This window comes from Apodemus sylvaticus, chromosome 5, assembly GCF_947179515.1.
Source record: "Apodemus sylvaticus chromosome 5, mApoSyl1.1, whole genome shotgun sequence".
Taxonomy (NCBI): domain Eukaryota; kingdom Metazoa; phylum Chordata; class Mammalia; order Rodentia; family Muridae; genus Apodemus; species Apodemus sylvaticus.
Genome location: NC_067476.1, coordinates 100816283 through 100835168, shown reverse-complemented (window position 1 = coordinate 100835168; position 18886 = coordinate 100816283). Strand labels below are relative to the sequence as shown.

General features: G+C 42.7%; 1 protein-coding gene across 1 annotated transcript in view; it reads left to right on the top strand.

Annotated features, from left to right (window-relative positions):
* The window catches only part of Fsip1 (fibrous sheath interacting protein 1), a 125032-nt gene that overhangs the window by 24231 nt on the left and 81915 nt on the right, over positions 1-18886 (top strand). Inside the window, exons 9-10 of the mRNA XM_052183216.1 lie at positions 746-901; positions 10825-10959. Of these exons, the coding sequence (XP_052039176.1) occupies positions 746-901; positions 10825-10959 (291 nt within the window). The remainder of the gene's footprint in view (positions 1-745; positions 902-10824; positions 10960-18886) is intronic.

Below are 18886 nucleotides of genomic sequence, written 5' to 3'. Positions count from 1 at the left end.
CCTGTCTCAAAAAAAAAAAAAAAAACAAAAAAACAAATCCAAAAAACAAAAAACAAAAAACAAAAAAAAAAGAAAGAAAGAAAGGAAAAGAATTTTAAAAGCGTGCGTGCGTGCGTGCGTGCGTGCGTGTGTGTGTGTGTGTGTGTGTGTGCCCACAGAGGCCAAGAGGGCATTGTCCCTCGTGGAGGAGAAGCTGTAGGGTTGAGTTACCTGGTCAGGTGCTGGGACCCACACTTGGTCCCTTTGCAGAGTAGCCCCATCTCTTAACCATTCAGTTGTCTCGGCAGCTGCTGTGATGGCTGAGATTTATCTACTTGGTTACGATAATACATTGTTAGGTTATAATTGTTTATATCTTAAGGCAAGTGTAGTTCACTATACATGAAGATTTGGGCTAAACTGATTTGGGCATGGAGATGAGTTTAGGTCAGATTATTTTGGCTCATTGGGGTAAAGTTTGAAAATAGCATATTTATGATTGGTTACAGCAGATTTCTTCTCAACATGTGGAAGACTGATCATGTGAAAGAGAAACAGGTTTTGAGGCTGTGGGACCTCACAAGAACACCAGTGGACACCTTGTACAGACTGGAAAGAGAATTAAACCATAACCTTCACACTCCAGGGGTCCATGGTGTTATGTTGTGTTTTGTAAGCCCTGGGCTCTGATGGGGAGGTCTGAACAGTATGTTTTGGTATGAGAATATCATATGGGAATGACCTGGTCACCTTGGTTTTCTCTTAGGGCGATCAGTGTGGTTGGCTGGTTCCAGGAGAAGGCTACACCCTTGCAGCCACCGAGTCTCAGCAGCTTGCTGAGATTGACATAAAGCTTCAGGAACTCTCTGTAGACTCTCCCACCGTCTTCAACCTTGGAAGTCAGAGTGATAAGGGTAATATGGTATGTTTTGTCCTTCCTTCCTTCCTTCCTTCCTTCCTTCCTTCCTTCCTTCCTTCCTTCCTTCCTTTGCATTCATATTGCAGCCCCCTTCTCTCAGTTCTCCCTCACACCTTCTTCTTTCCTTTCCTCCCCCTCTTCCTCAGAGAAGGGGAGCTCCCCTGTCCCCTGCCACCCTGCCATGGCTACCATCTGGCCCAGGCATATCAAGTCTCAGCAGAGATAGGTGCATCTTCTCCCACTGAGGCCAGATAAGGCAGCCCAGTTAGGGGATAAGGATCCAATGGCAGGCAACAGAGTCAGAGACAGCCCCCTCCTCATTCCAGTTGTTAGGGGACCCACACGAAGACCAAACTCACATCTACAACAAGTGCGTGGGGCACCAGTGCATGTTCTTTGGTTGGTTCAGTCTCCGTGAGCCCCTGTGGGCCCAGGTTAGTTGGCTCTGTATGTCTTCTTATGGTGTCCTTGACCCCTTCAGCTACCCCAGTCCTTCGACTCTTCCACAAGACTCCCCGAGCTCAGCCTAATGTTTGGCTGTGGCTCTCTGCATCTGTTTCCATCAGCTACTGGATGAAGCTCTCAGAAAACAGTTATGCTAGGCTCCTGTCTGCAAGCATAGCAGGGTATCGTTAATAGCAGTATCAGGGGTTGGTTCTCTCCAATAGACTGGGTTTCAAATTGGACTAGTCACTGGTTGGCCCAATGTCTGATCCATTTTTATCCCTGCACATCTTGTAGTCAGGATAAATTTAGGTCAAAGGTTTTGTGGGTGGGTTGGTATCTTCCTCCCTTCTCTGGAAGTCCCACCTAGCTACAGAAGATGGGAACTTCAGGCTCCATAACACACCCCAACACTCTCAGCTAGGGTCACCCCACAGCTTCTTGGGAGTCTCCACGATCCCAGGACTCCGGCTTGCTCTAGAGAGGCTCCCTTACCAATTTCCATTATTTTTTTCAGCTGTCCCCATCTGATCCCCACCCACTTCCCTCTGCCTCCTGACCAGTTCCCTCTCTCTATCCACCTTCAATGTTTATTTCTCCTTCTGAGATCCAAGTACATTTTTTTAGAGGAGTTGAGACAGGGTCTTTCTATTAGTCTGGGCTATCCTGGAACTCACTATGTAGGCCAGACTGGGCTTGAACTCACAGAAACTCCTGTCTCTGCCTCTCAAGTGCTGGGATTAAAGACATACACCACCATGCTAGTCAAATGATGAATATGCTTAACTCAAGAGTGTGCTGGCTGCTCAGGTTAATGCATGCAAAAGCTTCTGTCTAATTCCAGTGGAAGGGCTTCCTTCTGACTGCTTTTCTATGAGTACAGCTGCAAGCAGAGTGTATTTTCTTTTGGTTATTTCTACTTTCTCCCCACTATTCTTTCAGTTGGGAATTGCTAGCATGGGGCGATTGAGAAGCTACATATTTTAATATTATCATATCTTCATGATTTAAGATAGGTCTTGATCATTATTAGAAAGAAGGAAGTGAATTAATAGTATTCATTAGTTCTTAACAGCCTCTCTCAGCCACTTGTCTCTTACTCAGTCACATTCCTCCAACTCCTTTAATAGCGAGGATGAGGCATTACTATGGTGAAGTGCCTGTGACAGCTTTGAAACGAGAGGGCTCCATCCAAAGTTCCTTTACAGAGTGTGAAGTGTAGAGCACAGAGAAGGGCAGTGCCTCACACTGCAAGGTTCTGCCCTGCTCCTCTGCATTCCAGCTCCCAAGGGCTCCTGTTGGGGGAGGGCGTGGCATGGAGAGAAAGTGTCTTGGGTGTGTGTGTGTGTGTGTGTGTGTGTGTGTGTATGATTTTGCTGTCTCTCTTCTAGCTTTGTAAATGTTTCACTAAACCATTTTTCATACAGTTATTGATGACTAAGGGTTCCCCCCCCCCCCATTTTTCAAAATCTTAAGTATCAGTAACTTATAGTATGTGCATTCTAGAAGGTATTAATTGCTAATTGAAAGTTAGGAATCTGGACATGGACCAGTTTGAAACTACCTCAGCCAAAGAAACTGTCAGGATGGCCTGAAGAAATAGTTCACTGACTGTGGCAGCACCTCTAGGAGCTAGCTCAGATTCTGGAGGTTAGGCTTCTAAGGGCCAGGGGGGCATTCCTAACCCTCTGAGGTAGAAGCATTGGAGGTGTTGATCTCAGCACAAATCTCTGGGTTGGAGGCAGAGTTTATGGAAAGAGTAGACTGGAATACTTATTGTAATTGAATGTACCCTCGGACTTTGTCACGAGCTACTAGAGTGTGTTTTGCTTGTTTTTACTGAGTTCTGCTTTTCAAGAAGAGGCAGATAAGATGGGTAATAAAACTGAGCATAGATACTCTGTTCTTTTCCTGTTTCATCTGACTCGTAGTTGGCGGTTTCTAGGAGAGCTAAAATCTAAAGCCTCAGCAGTGTTCCTAAAGTGAAGCCATCTCATGGCTGTCAGGTGGTCTTCTTGAATGAGACGGAGAATATAGTGATCTGTTCAGGCTTTAGAAAGTCAAGTAAACTGTGAGTCTTTGCTAGTTTTTGTTATCTTCATCTAAATCACAGTTTTCAGGGTTCACATTATGGTTCAGATAAATTATTTGAAACATAAAGAAAAGGAGAAAGCAGTGTACAACTTTGTTGGCATAGACTGAGATCTACGTGTGCTGTGTGTGGATGGGCCTGGTGCTGTTTGTATGTTGATGCTAATTCCATTCTCCTGGGAAGGGCTGTGGACAAGGAGTGAGTCGCACTCAGGTGACTTCTTGTGAACCAATCTCCTAATGAAAAAGGAGCCAATCACTGGGCAAGTAGGCGGGACTTCTGGGTTGGAGAGGGAAAGAGGAAGCAGAAGAGAGTTAGGTACTTTTGGATGGGGATAGTGTGAGGACAAGATATAATTATGGGCGTCTCTGGGTTTCAATGTTGGATCCATCAGGATTTGCCACCGGAGGGTTTAGATTTAAAGAAGGCTTACAAGATTAGGATTTTAGTTGCTAAAACTAAAACTAGGATTTAGTTTGTGCTGCATTTTCCTTCATGCTGTGTCTCGTCTGGATTCAAGAAAGGTATGGCGGCAAAGTGTGGGTGTGCCTGAAGTGCACCACAAAGGCTGTGGGGGATTTGATTGGAGTTGGTGTGGTAGTGACCTGCCAATGGGAACTTAGCGAGCTGGGTGGAGATGTTTTGGAGCTCTGGGTCAGAGTCTCCACAAGACAAGAACCCAGGGCTGAGAGTAGCAGGGCACAAGTTAGGGAACTTGCCAATCTTTTTAAATATTTCCCACAACACATGTGAAAAGAAACTTCACTTGCGGTTCTTACTAAATGCATGAACAGATCCAGAACATAACAGCTGCTGAAAAGAAATTAATGGTTTTTTTTCCTTACAAAACAGCATATCATTTGTACTTGTATTTTCAGTTTCTTCTTCAGGCTTCTAGCCCAAACTAGCACTATACACTGAATTTTCAAGTAGAAATGCAAGCCTGGAAAATTATTTCATGGCAATTGGTTTTGGATTGCGATGTCCTCTGAATAAGCACACTGAAAAGAATTCATAAGTGCATTATCTCCATATAGTTGGTGAATGAATGGGTACCAATCTGTTGTTGAGCACAAACACTTAGCATTTGAATTCATCTTATTTTCATTCTTCTGTAGACTCTTAGCTCATCAGTTTCTCTTCATGAACCTTTAGAAGACTGTCTTTTAAGTGGAATATTAATTTCTACTTAAGACAAACTGTGTGTGTGTGTGTGTGTGTGTGTTTTCATGTGGGCCCTAGCAGAGGCCAGAAGAGAGTGTCAAAGCCTTAAGGCTGGAGTTGTAGGCAGCTGGGAGACACTTTGTGTGCTTCTCAAGAGCAGCAAGTACCTTTAACTGCTGAGCGATGTCCTCAGTTTCTAAATTTCTACTTTCAAAATAATTCAACAACCAGTAATGAGGGTTTCCTGTATATCAGGAGTTATAGGGGCTTAGAAATGAGTCAGGCACATGGGCTATTTTGGACTATGAAAGACTTGCTTCAAGTGAGCAGGTTATATTTAGGAATATGTATGTATATACATTTACACATATGCATGTAACAATCAATAAAAAAAAGAGCCCATGAGTTTGAAAGAGAGAAAGGAAGGATATGGAGGATTTGAAGGGAGAAAGGGGAAGAAAATGATTTAATTATATTATAACCTCAAAAATAAGAGAAAAAAATGAAAAGAAGCCATGAAAAAAGACCACCAAAGTTATAAATCTCATTTGCATCTAAGCATAACATTGTCTTTTAGAATCACTTCAGTGTATAAACATATTGCTATCCAAGTATTCAAAATAAAGATATATTATCCTGTGTTTATCGAATACTGGACAGTATATTACTGATTTTTCAATATTTGATTGTATTACTTTAGAATATCATGTTGAAAATTAAAAACACTATGATGTGTGAAATATTAAAAAGCATCCCATGCCTGTGGACAGGCTGAGACAGCATCCTTTCCTTTAGCCAGGGCCTATCTCGACCACACTGGCGCTGCCCCTGCGGAGCTCCGAAGCCACTCTCCCCACCTGCTCTAGTTCCCATGGCTGGCTGTTGCCATGCCTGCTCCATGCTTCCAAATTCCTACGGCAGGCTGGGGTGAACTATACGCCACCCTCTGCTGCTGTACCTTTCTAGAACCCAGTTAAGTCGCCACATGAAGGAAAACACCACACAATCTTAGTTTAGAATCAATGGTTGGGTGCATCCTAATTTTGTAAACTAATCTATGTTAAAAATCCTTCGGTGGCAGATCAGATCCACCATTTGAACTGACAGCCTTCTTCATCGTGCCTCCATGCTCTCTGTGGTCCAAAAAGGCCTTTCCTTTCTCCTACCTCCCTCTTCCTCTTCCTGACCCGGAAGTCCCACCTATTTGCCTAGTGATTGGTTTCCTGTAATATTTATTTATTAGGGGAAAATCCTACCACAAAACTATTCATAGCCAACTTATTTAAAATAGCTGGGGTGACATAGCAGTTCTTTAATAGACAAATATATAAATACAAATATAACATTTTACTACATGATAAAAATACATGGGCTGTATATGTTATAATAGCAAAGTCATTTTGGGATAGCAATCATGGCTGTAGTTGTAGTAATGGAAATATTTATTGTATCAATTGTTTATTAACATCATTGTGCTATGGGTGGACATGACTTTAACTCCAGTGGCTATTATGCTGGTGACTTATTCACCAGTAGGATATGTTGAAAGATTGGTGGCACTTTGAAGAGACAGGGTCTGTCAGGCAGCCGTTTGTACTCTACAGGTCCTTTGTGTATATAAAATGGCTTCCAGAACACTCTGGAACGAATGGGCATCTGCATCTAAATCTGTTTCTTGTGCTGTGTGTTTGGCTCTTTCCCTTCTGTTTGTTTTGTCCTACACTAATGTATTAGTTATATATCACATCATGTGATATTATATCATAATCTCTTAGAAGCTTGTTTATTTTCTAAATAACAGAAAGTGAATGAACCCACATGGGAGAGGAGGTGGGGAGGACCTGGGAGAGGAGGTGGGGAGGACCTGGGAGAAGAGGTGGGGAGGACCTGGGAGAGGAGGTGGGGAGGACCTGGTAGGACTAAAGGGTGAGAATCTCACCTCTAAAGGAACCATTCCTAAGTAAAAATGTAATTTCAGCCAGGAAAAAAAAAGTCTTGCTTCATGTTTTGGCTTGTCCCTTGTTCTCTGGACTGTGGCATTGATCAGAGATTCTGTAAAACCTCCATTGCACCATTTAGAAAATGCAAACAGTAGCTCCAGGATTGTTGAGTCCTATGCAAGTGTCTGTCTCAAAAGCATGAGGCCCTGAGCTTGACTCCCAGAATCCACCTCAGGAAAGCAACAGGAGACTGCCACCATAGAGCCCACAAAGTGTTTACAAATGTTTGTAGTCAACGTTTAAAAGTAAATTCAAACAACAGTGCTGATTTCTAGTTTTTCCTTGGGAAAAAAATCAGAAAACACAACAACACTTCACCTGATTCCTCCATGTGGGCTAGCAGACTGGATTGAGCTGGAGAGCAGTTGTCTTCTTTGGTTCTTCACTCTTCTGTGCATACGCTATCATGCTGTCAAGAAAATGGTTTTCTGGATAAGTTGAAGCCCAGACTCCCTGCCGTAGCTGCTGTGGTTTTTATGTGGTGTTAAGTTGGTAGGCATGGAAACCTGTGGTGCATGCTTTGAGGGTCCCTCGTCATGATCACAGACTGCCAAGATCTTGTTATTTAGAGAACTAAGGGGAGCAACACTTCTCCTTGACCTGAGGAGTTTGCTGGCTGTGAGCATCCTTGTATTAGTCATGTGCCTGGTACTAACTAACTTCCAAAAACATTGAAAAGTGCATTTGTCTTTTTCTCTGTGAAAACAAAGCATGTGGCTAGATGTCCTTGGTTTGAAAACAAACCAAGAATGTCCTGTCCCTGCTGCTGCTGTGACAGTGACGCTGCCGTGTGCCTGCATCTTCTCTTGAGCTTCTACATCTCATCCTCTGGCAGAACTGACTGAAGCCATTTTTGTTCATAAGCTCTGTGGGTTAACCGTGCTCATCTGCGCTTGTCTATGTCCTGAGTCTACAACAAGTCAGTCGGTTCTCTCTCCATATTGGAAATCACTCTGTGAGGTCACGTGATGGCATGTCATTTTGTTTTTCTCATTTGTAGATAGATTGAATTCCAACTTTCTCCAGAAATATCTGGGATATGGGAGTTGTGTAATATTCAGTTTCTTAAGCCCTCAGTGACTGGATTCAATAATAAACGCTATGACATAGGGTTTATTCATCTCTCGTGTGGTCAGTCTTACTAAATCTGGAATTCTACTTCATGGTAGAGAATTTTTTTTTTCCTGGTCAAAGGAGAGTCTTCAGGAACAGCTCTCACTGACAAGTGGTATTTCTTTGTTCTCAAACCAACTAACTTAATTGAATAATTGTTCTCCTAAACTTGATTTAGTGCTTAGAATATTAATTCTGTCCTACGAAATCTGGTAAACCAAACAAAACAAGACAAGCACTCCAACTATTTGGCTGAAGAAAATTGTATTTATAGTCATCTCTTTTCTTGCCAAGATCACACAGCTGCTGATAGAAACAATGGATTTGGTTTGTTTCTTTCTCAACACTAGCTAAAATTTAGGAACAATAAACCTCCGCTTGACGTAATCCTGAAAAATGTATACTGTCAAGTCTGTTTTCCCCCAGATTTAAATGCACAGGTTCCAAGCAGGAATCCAGTTACTGATCCGTCTATGCTAGTGACAAGCCCTGACTTTACCTCCCTCCAGAAACCGTGGCAGTGTGAATCAGGAGCGTCTGTGTGTCTCAGGAGCGTCTGTGTGTCTCAGGAGCGTCTGTGTGTCTCAGGAGTGTCCGTGTGTCTCAGGAGTGTCCGTGTGTCTCAGGAGCATCCGTGTGTCTCAGGAGTGTCTGTGTGTCTCAGGAGCGTCTGTGTGTCTCAGGAACATTTGTGTGTCATGAGCCTGTGTTTGCACTGAGGAAGAAGTAAGCAGACCTCAGCACTCCTTACCTCTAGAGCCAGGCTGTCAGAATTCTCATTTAGATCTGGGAAAGAGCTCTTGTTCACATTCTTACAAAGCATTTGGAATTTCATATTTTGTTTTCCCATGATGTCTCCAATGCCAACCATGTTTCTTTCATTTCATGGCAACATTCCAAGGTAATAAAAACAGTCTGTTTAAAAGAGTTTCCTCGCCACGTTTGGGCAGCTGACCCATGTGAGACAGGAAGTGGGAGTGGCCTGTAGATGTGTAGAGTGATCCTAGAGGCACAGGTGGGATCCAGGCAGTTCTGTGTCCTTACAAATGGCTGCTTCGAATAGCAAATAACTTAGCTAGCTCTGAGTAATGTCCTTTGTATTTGACTTATGAAAAATGAGTTTTGTTAGCTTCAAAGGCCTCTGTTGCTCAGCCAACATCACAGATATATTTTAGAGGGTTAACTCAGAATCTCTTGGCAATCAATTAGTCAGAATAACAAATATCAGTTTACCTCAGGGTTAGTTTTCTTCTTGTGGTGCCATTAGACATTGAGAGTACATCACAGGGAACCTTTACTGAATTCTCCATAAAATCCTTTTTGATGTCTCAGAAACAATCTGTTACTTGGAGAATCTGCTGAATTAATTCTCAAAGATCATGAAGATAGTTCTGGCTGGTGCTTGCTGTCAGAAAAGAATTCCCGGCACCAGGCATTTGCTGAATCTGCACTAGGTTACTTGACAGCACCAGTGTCTGTCTGTCTGTCTGTCTGTCTGTCTGTCTGTTAATTGCTCCCTGTTGACCTGTTTTAATTACATGGGATTCCTCAGACACTTGGACTAGATGATTAAGCTTTCAAAAGAACAGGCCTAAGGAAAGGTCTCACATACTCTCCAAGTCTAAGTGCGCAGAATTGCAGGTGAGGCGGTAGAAGTTAAGACCTGGAAAGAGGATGTGGCATTCTAATTGTACACCTGATTGTTCTAGCTGAGCTGGAGATGCGATCTAACCTCCATACTGATGCTTTGAATACGGAGAGACTGTTAGAGCAGAACAGAAGTAGGGTTGGTAGACTCTTATGTTTGCCTAAAAATTAAAAATGCTTATGAAATTAACATGCTTATTATAGAAAATTAAAAAATAACTAAGAAAATTGTACTGAACACACACACACACACACACACACACACACACACGGACTGAATGTGAATGTAGGTCTCTTACACCAGTTTTCTGTGTGGCGACCTGGAGGAGGATATCTGTGGGAGAGAAGAGAAGACATTTAGTTTGGATACAGAATCAAGAGGTGCCCCAGTCAAGTCTTCCAGAAATGCTATTAATTTTGAGCAACTCTGCTTCTGTCCAGAGCAGTGTGATCAGCAGCCCTGAAGCAGTCAGTCACCAAGTGCTTCCTTTATGTAGTGTTTTCTGTGTTCAGAGCACACGTCCAGCTTGTTGGGGACTGAGATTTACTGTGTATCTGGCGGGAGCTGTGATGGCTTTGGCCTGGTCTCATTTTTCTTTCACAGATGACAAGATGGAGGGCTCCAAGAAGATTACTCAGTTTGGTAATGTCATCTTAGTCAGGAGCCAGGTGGACCAAGCTTCAACGCTTCTGGTGTTGTCAAGTCCAGTTTGTCCCCATTGTCATACATCCGCCTCTAATGACATAGGCAGACAGTTGTAAAATGTCCGTGTAACAACAGCAGCTGAGGTTACCTGCACATCTCAAGCAGCCGGCGGTCCAGCGTAGATGATGAGCTCATGATGCCCCACTCCTAACTGAGCGGTTGCTCGCCATTGATAGCTGCTGGGGGAGGGAGAACCGTTTCTCTTTAGAGGCGTGGCTACTGGTAGATTGCTCCTGCTTCAGTGGATGGTCCCACACCTGCACACAAGAGGAGCACTAAACAGACTTCAGAGGGGAGGACAAGAGCTTGGGAGATGGGCATGCTGGGGAAGATCCAGGGGAGTCGGAGGGGTGAATGGAGAGTGGATATGATCATATTTCATTGTATACATGTATACAATTTGCAAAGAATTAAAGAAAAGCAGAAATGAAGAATAAAATGCATTGTGAGAAACCTGAAGCCCAGAGTAACCGCAGCTTATCTACTGAGCATGGAGCAGGGCGCAGGCTTCTATCCAGCCAGGCCCTTTCTACTCTACCTTCCTGCTTTTCTGGTTATGTCAGATGCTGAGTTTACCGCCCCATCTGCTTTATGTATATTTGGGATTTTAATTCCTCAAATAGAAAAACTGAGAAGAATTGTAGATGTGGGTTGAAGGGGAGGGCTGTTGTTTGAGCAACACAGTTGACCCTCACTCCAGTCCCAGTCACATCGCAGGGGCTGCGGCGGCTGTGTGTAAATTCTCTTCCTTTTAAATTAGGAAAAAGATGCTGATGAAGAAGGAGATACGGAACCAACTCCAGGAGAAAAGATACTCCGGGACAGCAAAGAGCAAAGGGACCGGGAGTCTCGGCTGAGAGCCATCGATGGGAAGCTGAAAGAGATGAGTGAACAGGTGAGCTCTTCTCCTCTCACGCCTACTCACTGCCGTTCATTGTACTACTAAACAACAACAACAAACCATTGAGTTAGATTGTTTTTATGTATTGAGTTGGGCATGAGAATCTGCCAGTCAGAGTTAAATAAAAGCTAAAAATATGATTCATAGGACTTAAGATATTATGGTACAAATTATATTATATTTATATAATATAACCTGGAAAATACTATCTGAACTCAGAATAATGATTTGTCCATGAACTTAATGGTTTGTGTCTAACAATAACATGCATGTTCTTTTATTATGAAACAGTTTTATGAACTTTATTAAGTTTAACTTTAACACTTAAATAGTCCTACCTTTTGTTTACAATAAATACATTATTAATTTTGATATAGTATAAATAATTTTAAGCCTATTACCTTATTTTTGTTGCTTTTAATTAGCTCTATCATTATTGATGGCAGGTTATTTTTATTTTTTATTTTTGAGTTAGAGTCTTACTATGTAGCCCAGGCTGGCCTTGAATTTTGTTTTTGAGGAAGGAGGGAAGGGGTCATTGTGGTTCACCGTCTGAGGGTGCATCCATCACGGCAGAGGCGGTACGGAGGTGAGAGCGGCTTTTAGCCACACCAATGGCAGCGGGAGCCGGAGCACAGTCACACTGTGCCTGAGGTCAGGAGGCAGCAAGCAGCTGCCCGGCCTCCGAGGGATGGCCTCTGGGAAGTGCTTATTCCACATCATCTTCTTACTCTCCACCCTCGGACGGATTATCCTTTCAAGATCACTTCTTCTTAAGCCTTGTGACCTGAGTTTGATACCTGGAAGTCATAGCTAGATAAAACAACTATAGAAAACATCCCCCATGGGCAATCACTCCATCATTTGCCCTACAAATAACAGACCGTCTCTGGGACATCTCACTCTTTTTTCCCTCTCTCAGTTGATTGCTATTATTTTTGGTGTTCTACAAGCATCTCTTCCTACCTAGTCTTCTAAGCAACAGCCCCTACCGCCACCCCTACTTTAGATCGCTTCCTAGAGGTAAGTGTCTGTTGTGGGCACTGTGGTTATGATCCATACTGCTTGAGCTTCAATGAATCTCAACGTTGTGATGTTAGTATAGTGTGAGAATTTGTCCCAGACGGAGATGTGAACAATGGCCACCCCTCATTCCCAAGGTATCAGAGTTCACTCCGGGGGGCAGGCAGTGAGTTTATTAGGCTTACGGAACTTGAGTTGGGGGTTATGGGCAGGAGTTTGGGTGAGCTTGAAGCAGCTCCACTATTAGGTTGATACCCACTGTGGATGGTGGCTTCCCAACCTATATACTCCAGGTCACATGAGATTAGGGCAGAATCTCTGGCTGGGAAGAGTTACCAGATACTCTGGTGAGGGTCTATTGACCCACTTCCTCCCCTCCTCCTGTGAGGGAATGTTGAGTCAACAAGCTCAGTTGGGGTGATCTGCAAGCAGACACATCTGCTTAGGAAGATGGCGATAGCTCTGCTTTGAGGATAGTGCTCTACAACACAGTAAGATGGCATCGCTGTGAGCTTGTTTCCTGACTGAGGAGGCTGTGGTAAGATGGTAAAATGGAAGCTGAAGGGGTAGTCTTTGCAGAGGACCCACGATATTCTTCTCCTGACTGAGGATGAGTAAAAGGAAAGGTGGACCAAGAAATGTAGGCTTGGAAATGAAGAAACTGAGAAAGGTTGCTGTGTCCACTAGAACTCAGAGAGAGGGGACAAGAACTGGATTGGGTCGAGTGGGGACAAGAAGAGTGAGCACTGTCCACCTGAAGCCCGTGAGCAAGATTTGGAGGTTTCTCTGACAGCCCTCCAAAAACAGAGACAATGGGCGTTGGGTTGAGAGAGGGTGAGGGGAGCTTGGATAATTGAAATGGAGGGTTGTCTTAGTTGGAGTTGCCATTGCTGTGTAGAGCCACCATGACCAAGACAGCTCTTATAAAGAAAACATTCGATTGGAACTGGCTTACAGGTTCAGAGGTTCAGTCCATTATCATCAAGCCAGGAAGCATGGCAGTGTCCAGGCAGGCATGATGCAGGGGAAGAAGCTGGGAGTTCTACATCTTGTTCTGAAGGCAAACAGGAGAAGAGTGACTTCCAGGCAGCTAGGAAGAGAGCCTCAAAGCCCATCCCCACAGTGACACACACTTTCTCCAACAAAGCCACACCTACTCCAGCAAGGCCACACATCCTAATAGTGTGGGCCAAGCATATCGAAACCACCACAAGGGTCAAAGGGTCAAGGGAGTTGATGGTAGCTATTATTTCGTAACTAGAAGAAAAATGAATGCACTGTGCATGCTCCAGATATCAGCACGGATCCCGCGGCCCATCTTTGTTCCATTTTCAGAACGTACTCCATATAACAACACACAGTGCTGTGCAACTGTCAAGTGCACAAGGTAGATCTCTACATCTTGAAAAGAAGATATACAGGTACATAGGAGAACAATGCTGTTACACAAATCAGGGATTGTTGTGATCTGTTTGTATTGAGAAGCCAAGGGAAAATCCTGTCCTGTTAGTAGTGATGGCTTTTAGTGAGCACGGGGGTGGTGGAGAAATGAAAGCAAAGAGACATTGTATGACCTGCTACAGGTGAATTTCATATTACGGTTTGCATTTTTCTGTACCTTTCCAACTTTTTAAAGGTAAACAGGTTTTGCACTTGTAAAAAGCATTGATGCCTATAAATATTAGAATTTATTTGTTTATTGTCCCCTGCCTGATCAGTGACCTATCAGCATTTAGAGACAACCAAGGTTTTGTCTTATGGTAACTCAGATTCACATTCACACACCTGTTAGAGCAGCTTGAATACCAGCACTGTGACCCAACTGTGTGTGAGTTAGGATGATATGGGTTGGGGGGAGTAACATTTGAACATATTATTAGTTTTCTGAATAGTTTTAAACAGAATAATAAACACAACAGTGACTTTCCCATTTCTTGTAAAGGAAGAGACGTCATAATTAAGGACAGCCTATAATTACATTTATCATTTAGAGATATTGTATGTACCATGATGTAATGATGAACTTCTTGATAATTTAAGAAGTAACAATTTATGTTTAATTTTCCTAAGGTATTGAGTGCTTCACTTTTTTATTAAGGATGTTTTTAAAGAACATCTTTAAGTTCTAGACTGAGGTAAAACACCTTTAAAGAAGTAGTGTGGTGATTCTATCTTTCAGAGCTTTCAGTTTTAGTTGGATTTTCAAAAGAATCAGCAATCAGACTTTACCTCAGCAAGCCCGTTACTAACACAGTGAATGGTGGCTTTTAGCATTGTTGGGAAAAGCTCTTCATGGTTCCAGACATTCCAGAAGCATCTACCACACATCTCAGGTCTTTATTGTCTCCTCTGAGACTTTTCATTATTTCCATCTTTTGACATTGCTATCACATCTTTGCACATTCCTTACTGTTTCTGTTTCCTGGAAACCACAGTTCGGCCTTGTTTGCTGAACTGTTGTATTGCATCAGGCTAGTTAGCTCTCTAAGCCCTGTTGCTGAGCATTGAGGATAAGAATGTGGTTCACAAAGGGCGATCAATCCTTGTGCTCTTTTTCTTAATTTGACATGTGCTTATCATTTAACCTGCTATAAGAATATATGGAGCCTGGGCCAAAGACCAGTGGTTTTGTTTGCTCGGAGGATGGGTTAGAGGTCATACCTCCAGTTGTTAATCAGTTGTACAGTGTGGAAATTCTCGTCACATGGGCCAGCTCTGTAGAATAGACACTAGAGTACGGAGCAAATAAAACATCTTTCAAAAGCTCGCAAATAGTTAACTTGGGCCAATTCTCAGTTCTTCTGGTACCTTAGTCTGTGAACTTCTCAATCAGTACAACTGCTAGTTACTTCTGTGTGGGTAGGCTGTTTTTTGTGTGAGATTTGTGACTATGTTGTGTAGGCTGTGCCACCATGCTTGGCTTTTTTATGTTGGTTCTGGGAAGTAAGCTTAGGTCTTCATGCTTGCATGGGAAGTACTTCACCAACTTAGCTCTCTCCACAGACCACATGCATATAACTTTTATTAGCATATTCTCAGTTGTCACCAGTCTCTGGGTGTGTCTAGTTTGTGAATTAAATGTATACATGTATGTATACGAGAAAACATAGTGGAGATAGAGTTTGGTACTAACTATGGTTTTACCCATCCTGTGGGTTCTTGGAACATGTCTCTGGGGAGTGGATACTGCTTTCCTTGTGGTTGTCATATGAAGATACTTCTAGCCTAAAGAAGGGATGGACTAGGACAGTGACATACAGTGACAATCATCAGGAGTCTGCTGCTACTGGTGGCTAAGAAACATTCCCCAAAATATAAATCTAGGTACCCTCAGCTTTATTAAGAAAGATTTGCTGACTGGCAAAGTTGATTTAATTCTGGCACAACTCCTTTGTGAACACTAGTAGCTGACAGTTTGAGTTTGAGGGCTGGCACTGACCAGTAGACTGCACTCACAGGGTCACTGCATTCAGCTCTTTCTTTGTGTTGATACCAAGGCCGTAGCTTTGAGCACCCAAACTTCTATGTCTCAGTATCAGGACATGTCTCTTTTCTGTTTTCTGTGTGGCCTTGTGCCTCCTGGACGTAGGCTCTCTCGATATACTCTTGATATGGCTAGGTTCTGCCTTGGAATTTAGTTTAATCACTGGCTCCCATATGCCAGGGGATCCTGTGGAGGTTCATTCTTTGACATATCAGACTATGTGTATTGAATTCCTATTCCCAGTATCTTTTGTTTGTATGACATGATACCAGTGGTGTCCAGTACTTTATTTTTGATACTATTATTTTGAGAGAAGATATAGTACATGAAAAATATCATCTTTAAAATTCTGCCTGAAATTTTTATTTAAAAAGTTTTTCTGGCAAGATAGCCTTTGGTGGTGGTGGTGGTGGCAGGTGTCTGCTGCCAGGCCTAATGACCTGAGTTCAAGTCTTAGGATCCACATGTTGGAGGGAGAGAACCTATTCTGTATGTCATCCTATAACCTCCACATGTGAGCCATGGTCCACGAGCACCTACACATATACACACACAAACACAAATAAAAGCAAAAACATTTAGTTTTTACTTTGATCAGTGTTGTATATTGATTTAAATGTGTATTTGCCTTGGCTTTTAAAATAAGACAACTTAAAATGATACACTAATACTAAAACAAGATGTGTATCTGTGGGGCAGATGTCTGATGACTGTGAGTGTCAGTGCTACTTAAGCTGAGAGTTTGGCTAAGGTGTGATTAGGGCAGCCCACGTGAGCTGGGATACCCCAGGCTCGAGGAGGTAAGGGGTACAAAGGTTGGGTTTCCATGGAGATGGCAGAAGGCTGGGAACAGGAGGAGTACCCTGACTCAGATAAGGTTTCCTGTTTAGAGAGAAGCATGGCCTGGCAGTCAGATGCTGTGCCAACACAATCTGGGTGAGACAGTTCTGGCTTTACTTGCATAACAGATTAGATGTCTGAAGAAACTAAAAAATGTCCCATACAGGCTGCATAAGATGTATTTTTTATAAGGAAATTAAAAATAGTTCACTATTTTTACTGAGCCATAACCATAAATTTTTATCAATTAAAATTTTAATCTGTACTTTATTGGATAGGGTATAATAATTTGATACGTAGCTTCATTAAATCAAGGTAAGGAGCACTCTCAGCTTTTGGAACTTCAATAATGTCTGCACGTTGGGGGCTTTGGTTTCTTCTTATTATTTTGACGTAGATCATGACCTATTGAAACCAATAATTATCCTACATGCTAGAGAAGATCACAGCGAATTTCTTCTGTTGTGGGCCCTTTAACTCCCTTCTGCTCCCTTTCTTCCACACCCTTCCCAGTCGCACGCGCTAGTGACCATCGTTTCACCTCACTTTTTCCAGATCAACATTTTAGTTTCCACAAGTGAGTGAAGCTATATTTTCCTTCTGTGCCTGGCATATTTCCCTTAATACAGTGGCCTCCAGTTCCATCCATGGTGCTGCAAATGGCTGAATTTCATTTATTTTTTTAAGATGGAGAAATGTTCCACTGTGTACACACTACATTTTCCCAGTCCATGTGCTCACTGATGAACAGCTTGGTAGATTCTTGACTTGCTATTGTGAGTGGTGCAGCAGTAGTGTGGAAAGCTGTAGGCTTCGCTTTGGTATACTGACATCATTGATTTGAGGCATATACTTCTTCACGGGATGGCTCGGATCATATGTTACTTGTATTTTTAAAGTTGTTTCTGTACTGTTTTCTACAATTGCCATACAAGTTTTTCTTCCAACAATAATGAAAAAAGATTTCATTTTAATTTGCACCTGCACCTGCATTTGTTATTTCAGAGGTTTTGATAATAGCTGCTCTTAGTGGGACCAAGAGTACCATGGTCTTGGTAGGCATTTACCTGGGGGTTTTCTCAAGCACTTTGTCTTTCTATTTGTCTTTCTATTCCTGCACAAACATGACCAAGAAACAAGTTGGGGAGGAAAGGGTTTATTGAGCTTACATTTCCATGTTGCAGTTCATCACCAAAGTAGGTCAGGACTGGAACTCAGGCAGGTCAGGAAGCAGGAGCTGATGCAGAGGCCATGGAGGGATGTTTCTTACTGGCTTGTTTCCCCTGGCTTGCTCAGCTTGCTCTCTTATAGAACCCAAGAGCACCAGCCCAAAGGTGGTACCACCCACAAGGGTCCCTCCCCACTTGATCACTGATTGAGAAAATGCCCCACAGCTGGATCTCATGGAGGCACTTCCCCAGCTGAAGCTCCAGTCTCTGTGATAACTCCAGTCTGTGTCAAGTTGACACACAAAACCAGCCAGCACATGCTTTCTGGCCATTTGTATGTCTTCTTTTGATAAAAGTCCATTCAGACATTAAAATTAGCCCCTATATACCCTGCATATGAACTCTGTGTTGGATGGACACTTTTCTCCTATGTTTTGATCTATTTTGGCTTGGTATTTTTGGGTGGTGAGAGATAGGAAACCCAGCTTCACTGTTATGCATATGCATATTTGTCATTATTCTTGACATTCATCTGACTCCTCTCTGGTGTATGCTTGTGGTCTAATGTAAAGAAGAATCACCTGGCTGACAGGATGAGCATTGGGCTTCTTTCTGTATTCTGTCCCACTGATTTCTGTGTTATCTGTGTCAGTGACATGCTGTCTTGGTTACTGTAGCTTTGTAGAAGATGCTTTCAGCATTTGGTAGGGTTGTGGTGTGGCTGCCTTGACTGTTCCGAGCCTTTGTAAGTTTCATGTGAATTTTAGGATTTTTCTTTTATTTCTGTGTGGAATGCCATTGGTGTTTTGATGGGAAGTTCATTGACTCTCAGGCCCCTTTGGGCAGGGTGGCTACATTAGCTATGCACTAGTACTTCTGTTCCATGGACACAGGGCACATTTCTATTCTTTTTTTTTTTTTTTTTGGATTTGGTTTTTTCCAAGACAGGGTTTCTCTGTGTAGCCCTGGCTGTCCTGGAACTCGCTCTGTAGACCAGGCTGGCCTCGAACTCAGAAATCTGCCTGTCCCTGCCTCCCAGAGTGCTGGGATTACAGGCGTGCGCCACCACTACCCACATTTCTATTCTTTTATGCCTTGAATAATTTCTTTCATCAGAATTTTGTAATTGTAATTTTGCAAACTTTGATTTCCTTGATTATTTCTAAATGTTGCTTCTGGTACTCATTGTAAATGGGACTGATTCTTGATTTCTTCCTTCCTTCCTTCCTTCCTTCCTTCCTTCCTTCCTTCCTTCCTTCCTTTTTAGTGAGTTTGTTATTAGCATGTGAAAATTTTGCTGTTTTGTATGATGGTGTTTGTATCCTCAAACACACAGAATTTCTTCATCAGTTCTAATGTAGTGAATGGCTTTTTAGAAATATTTATTTAATGTGTAGGAGTGTTT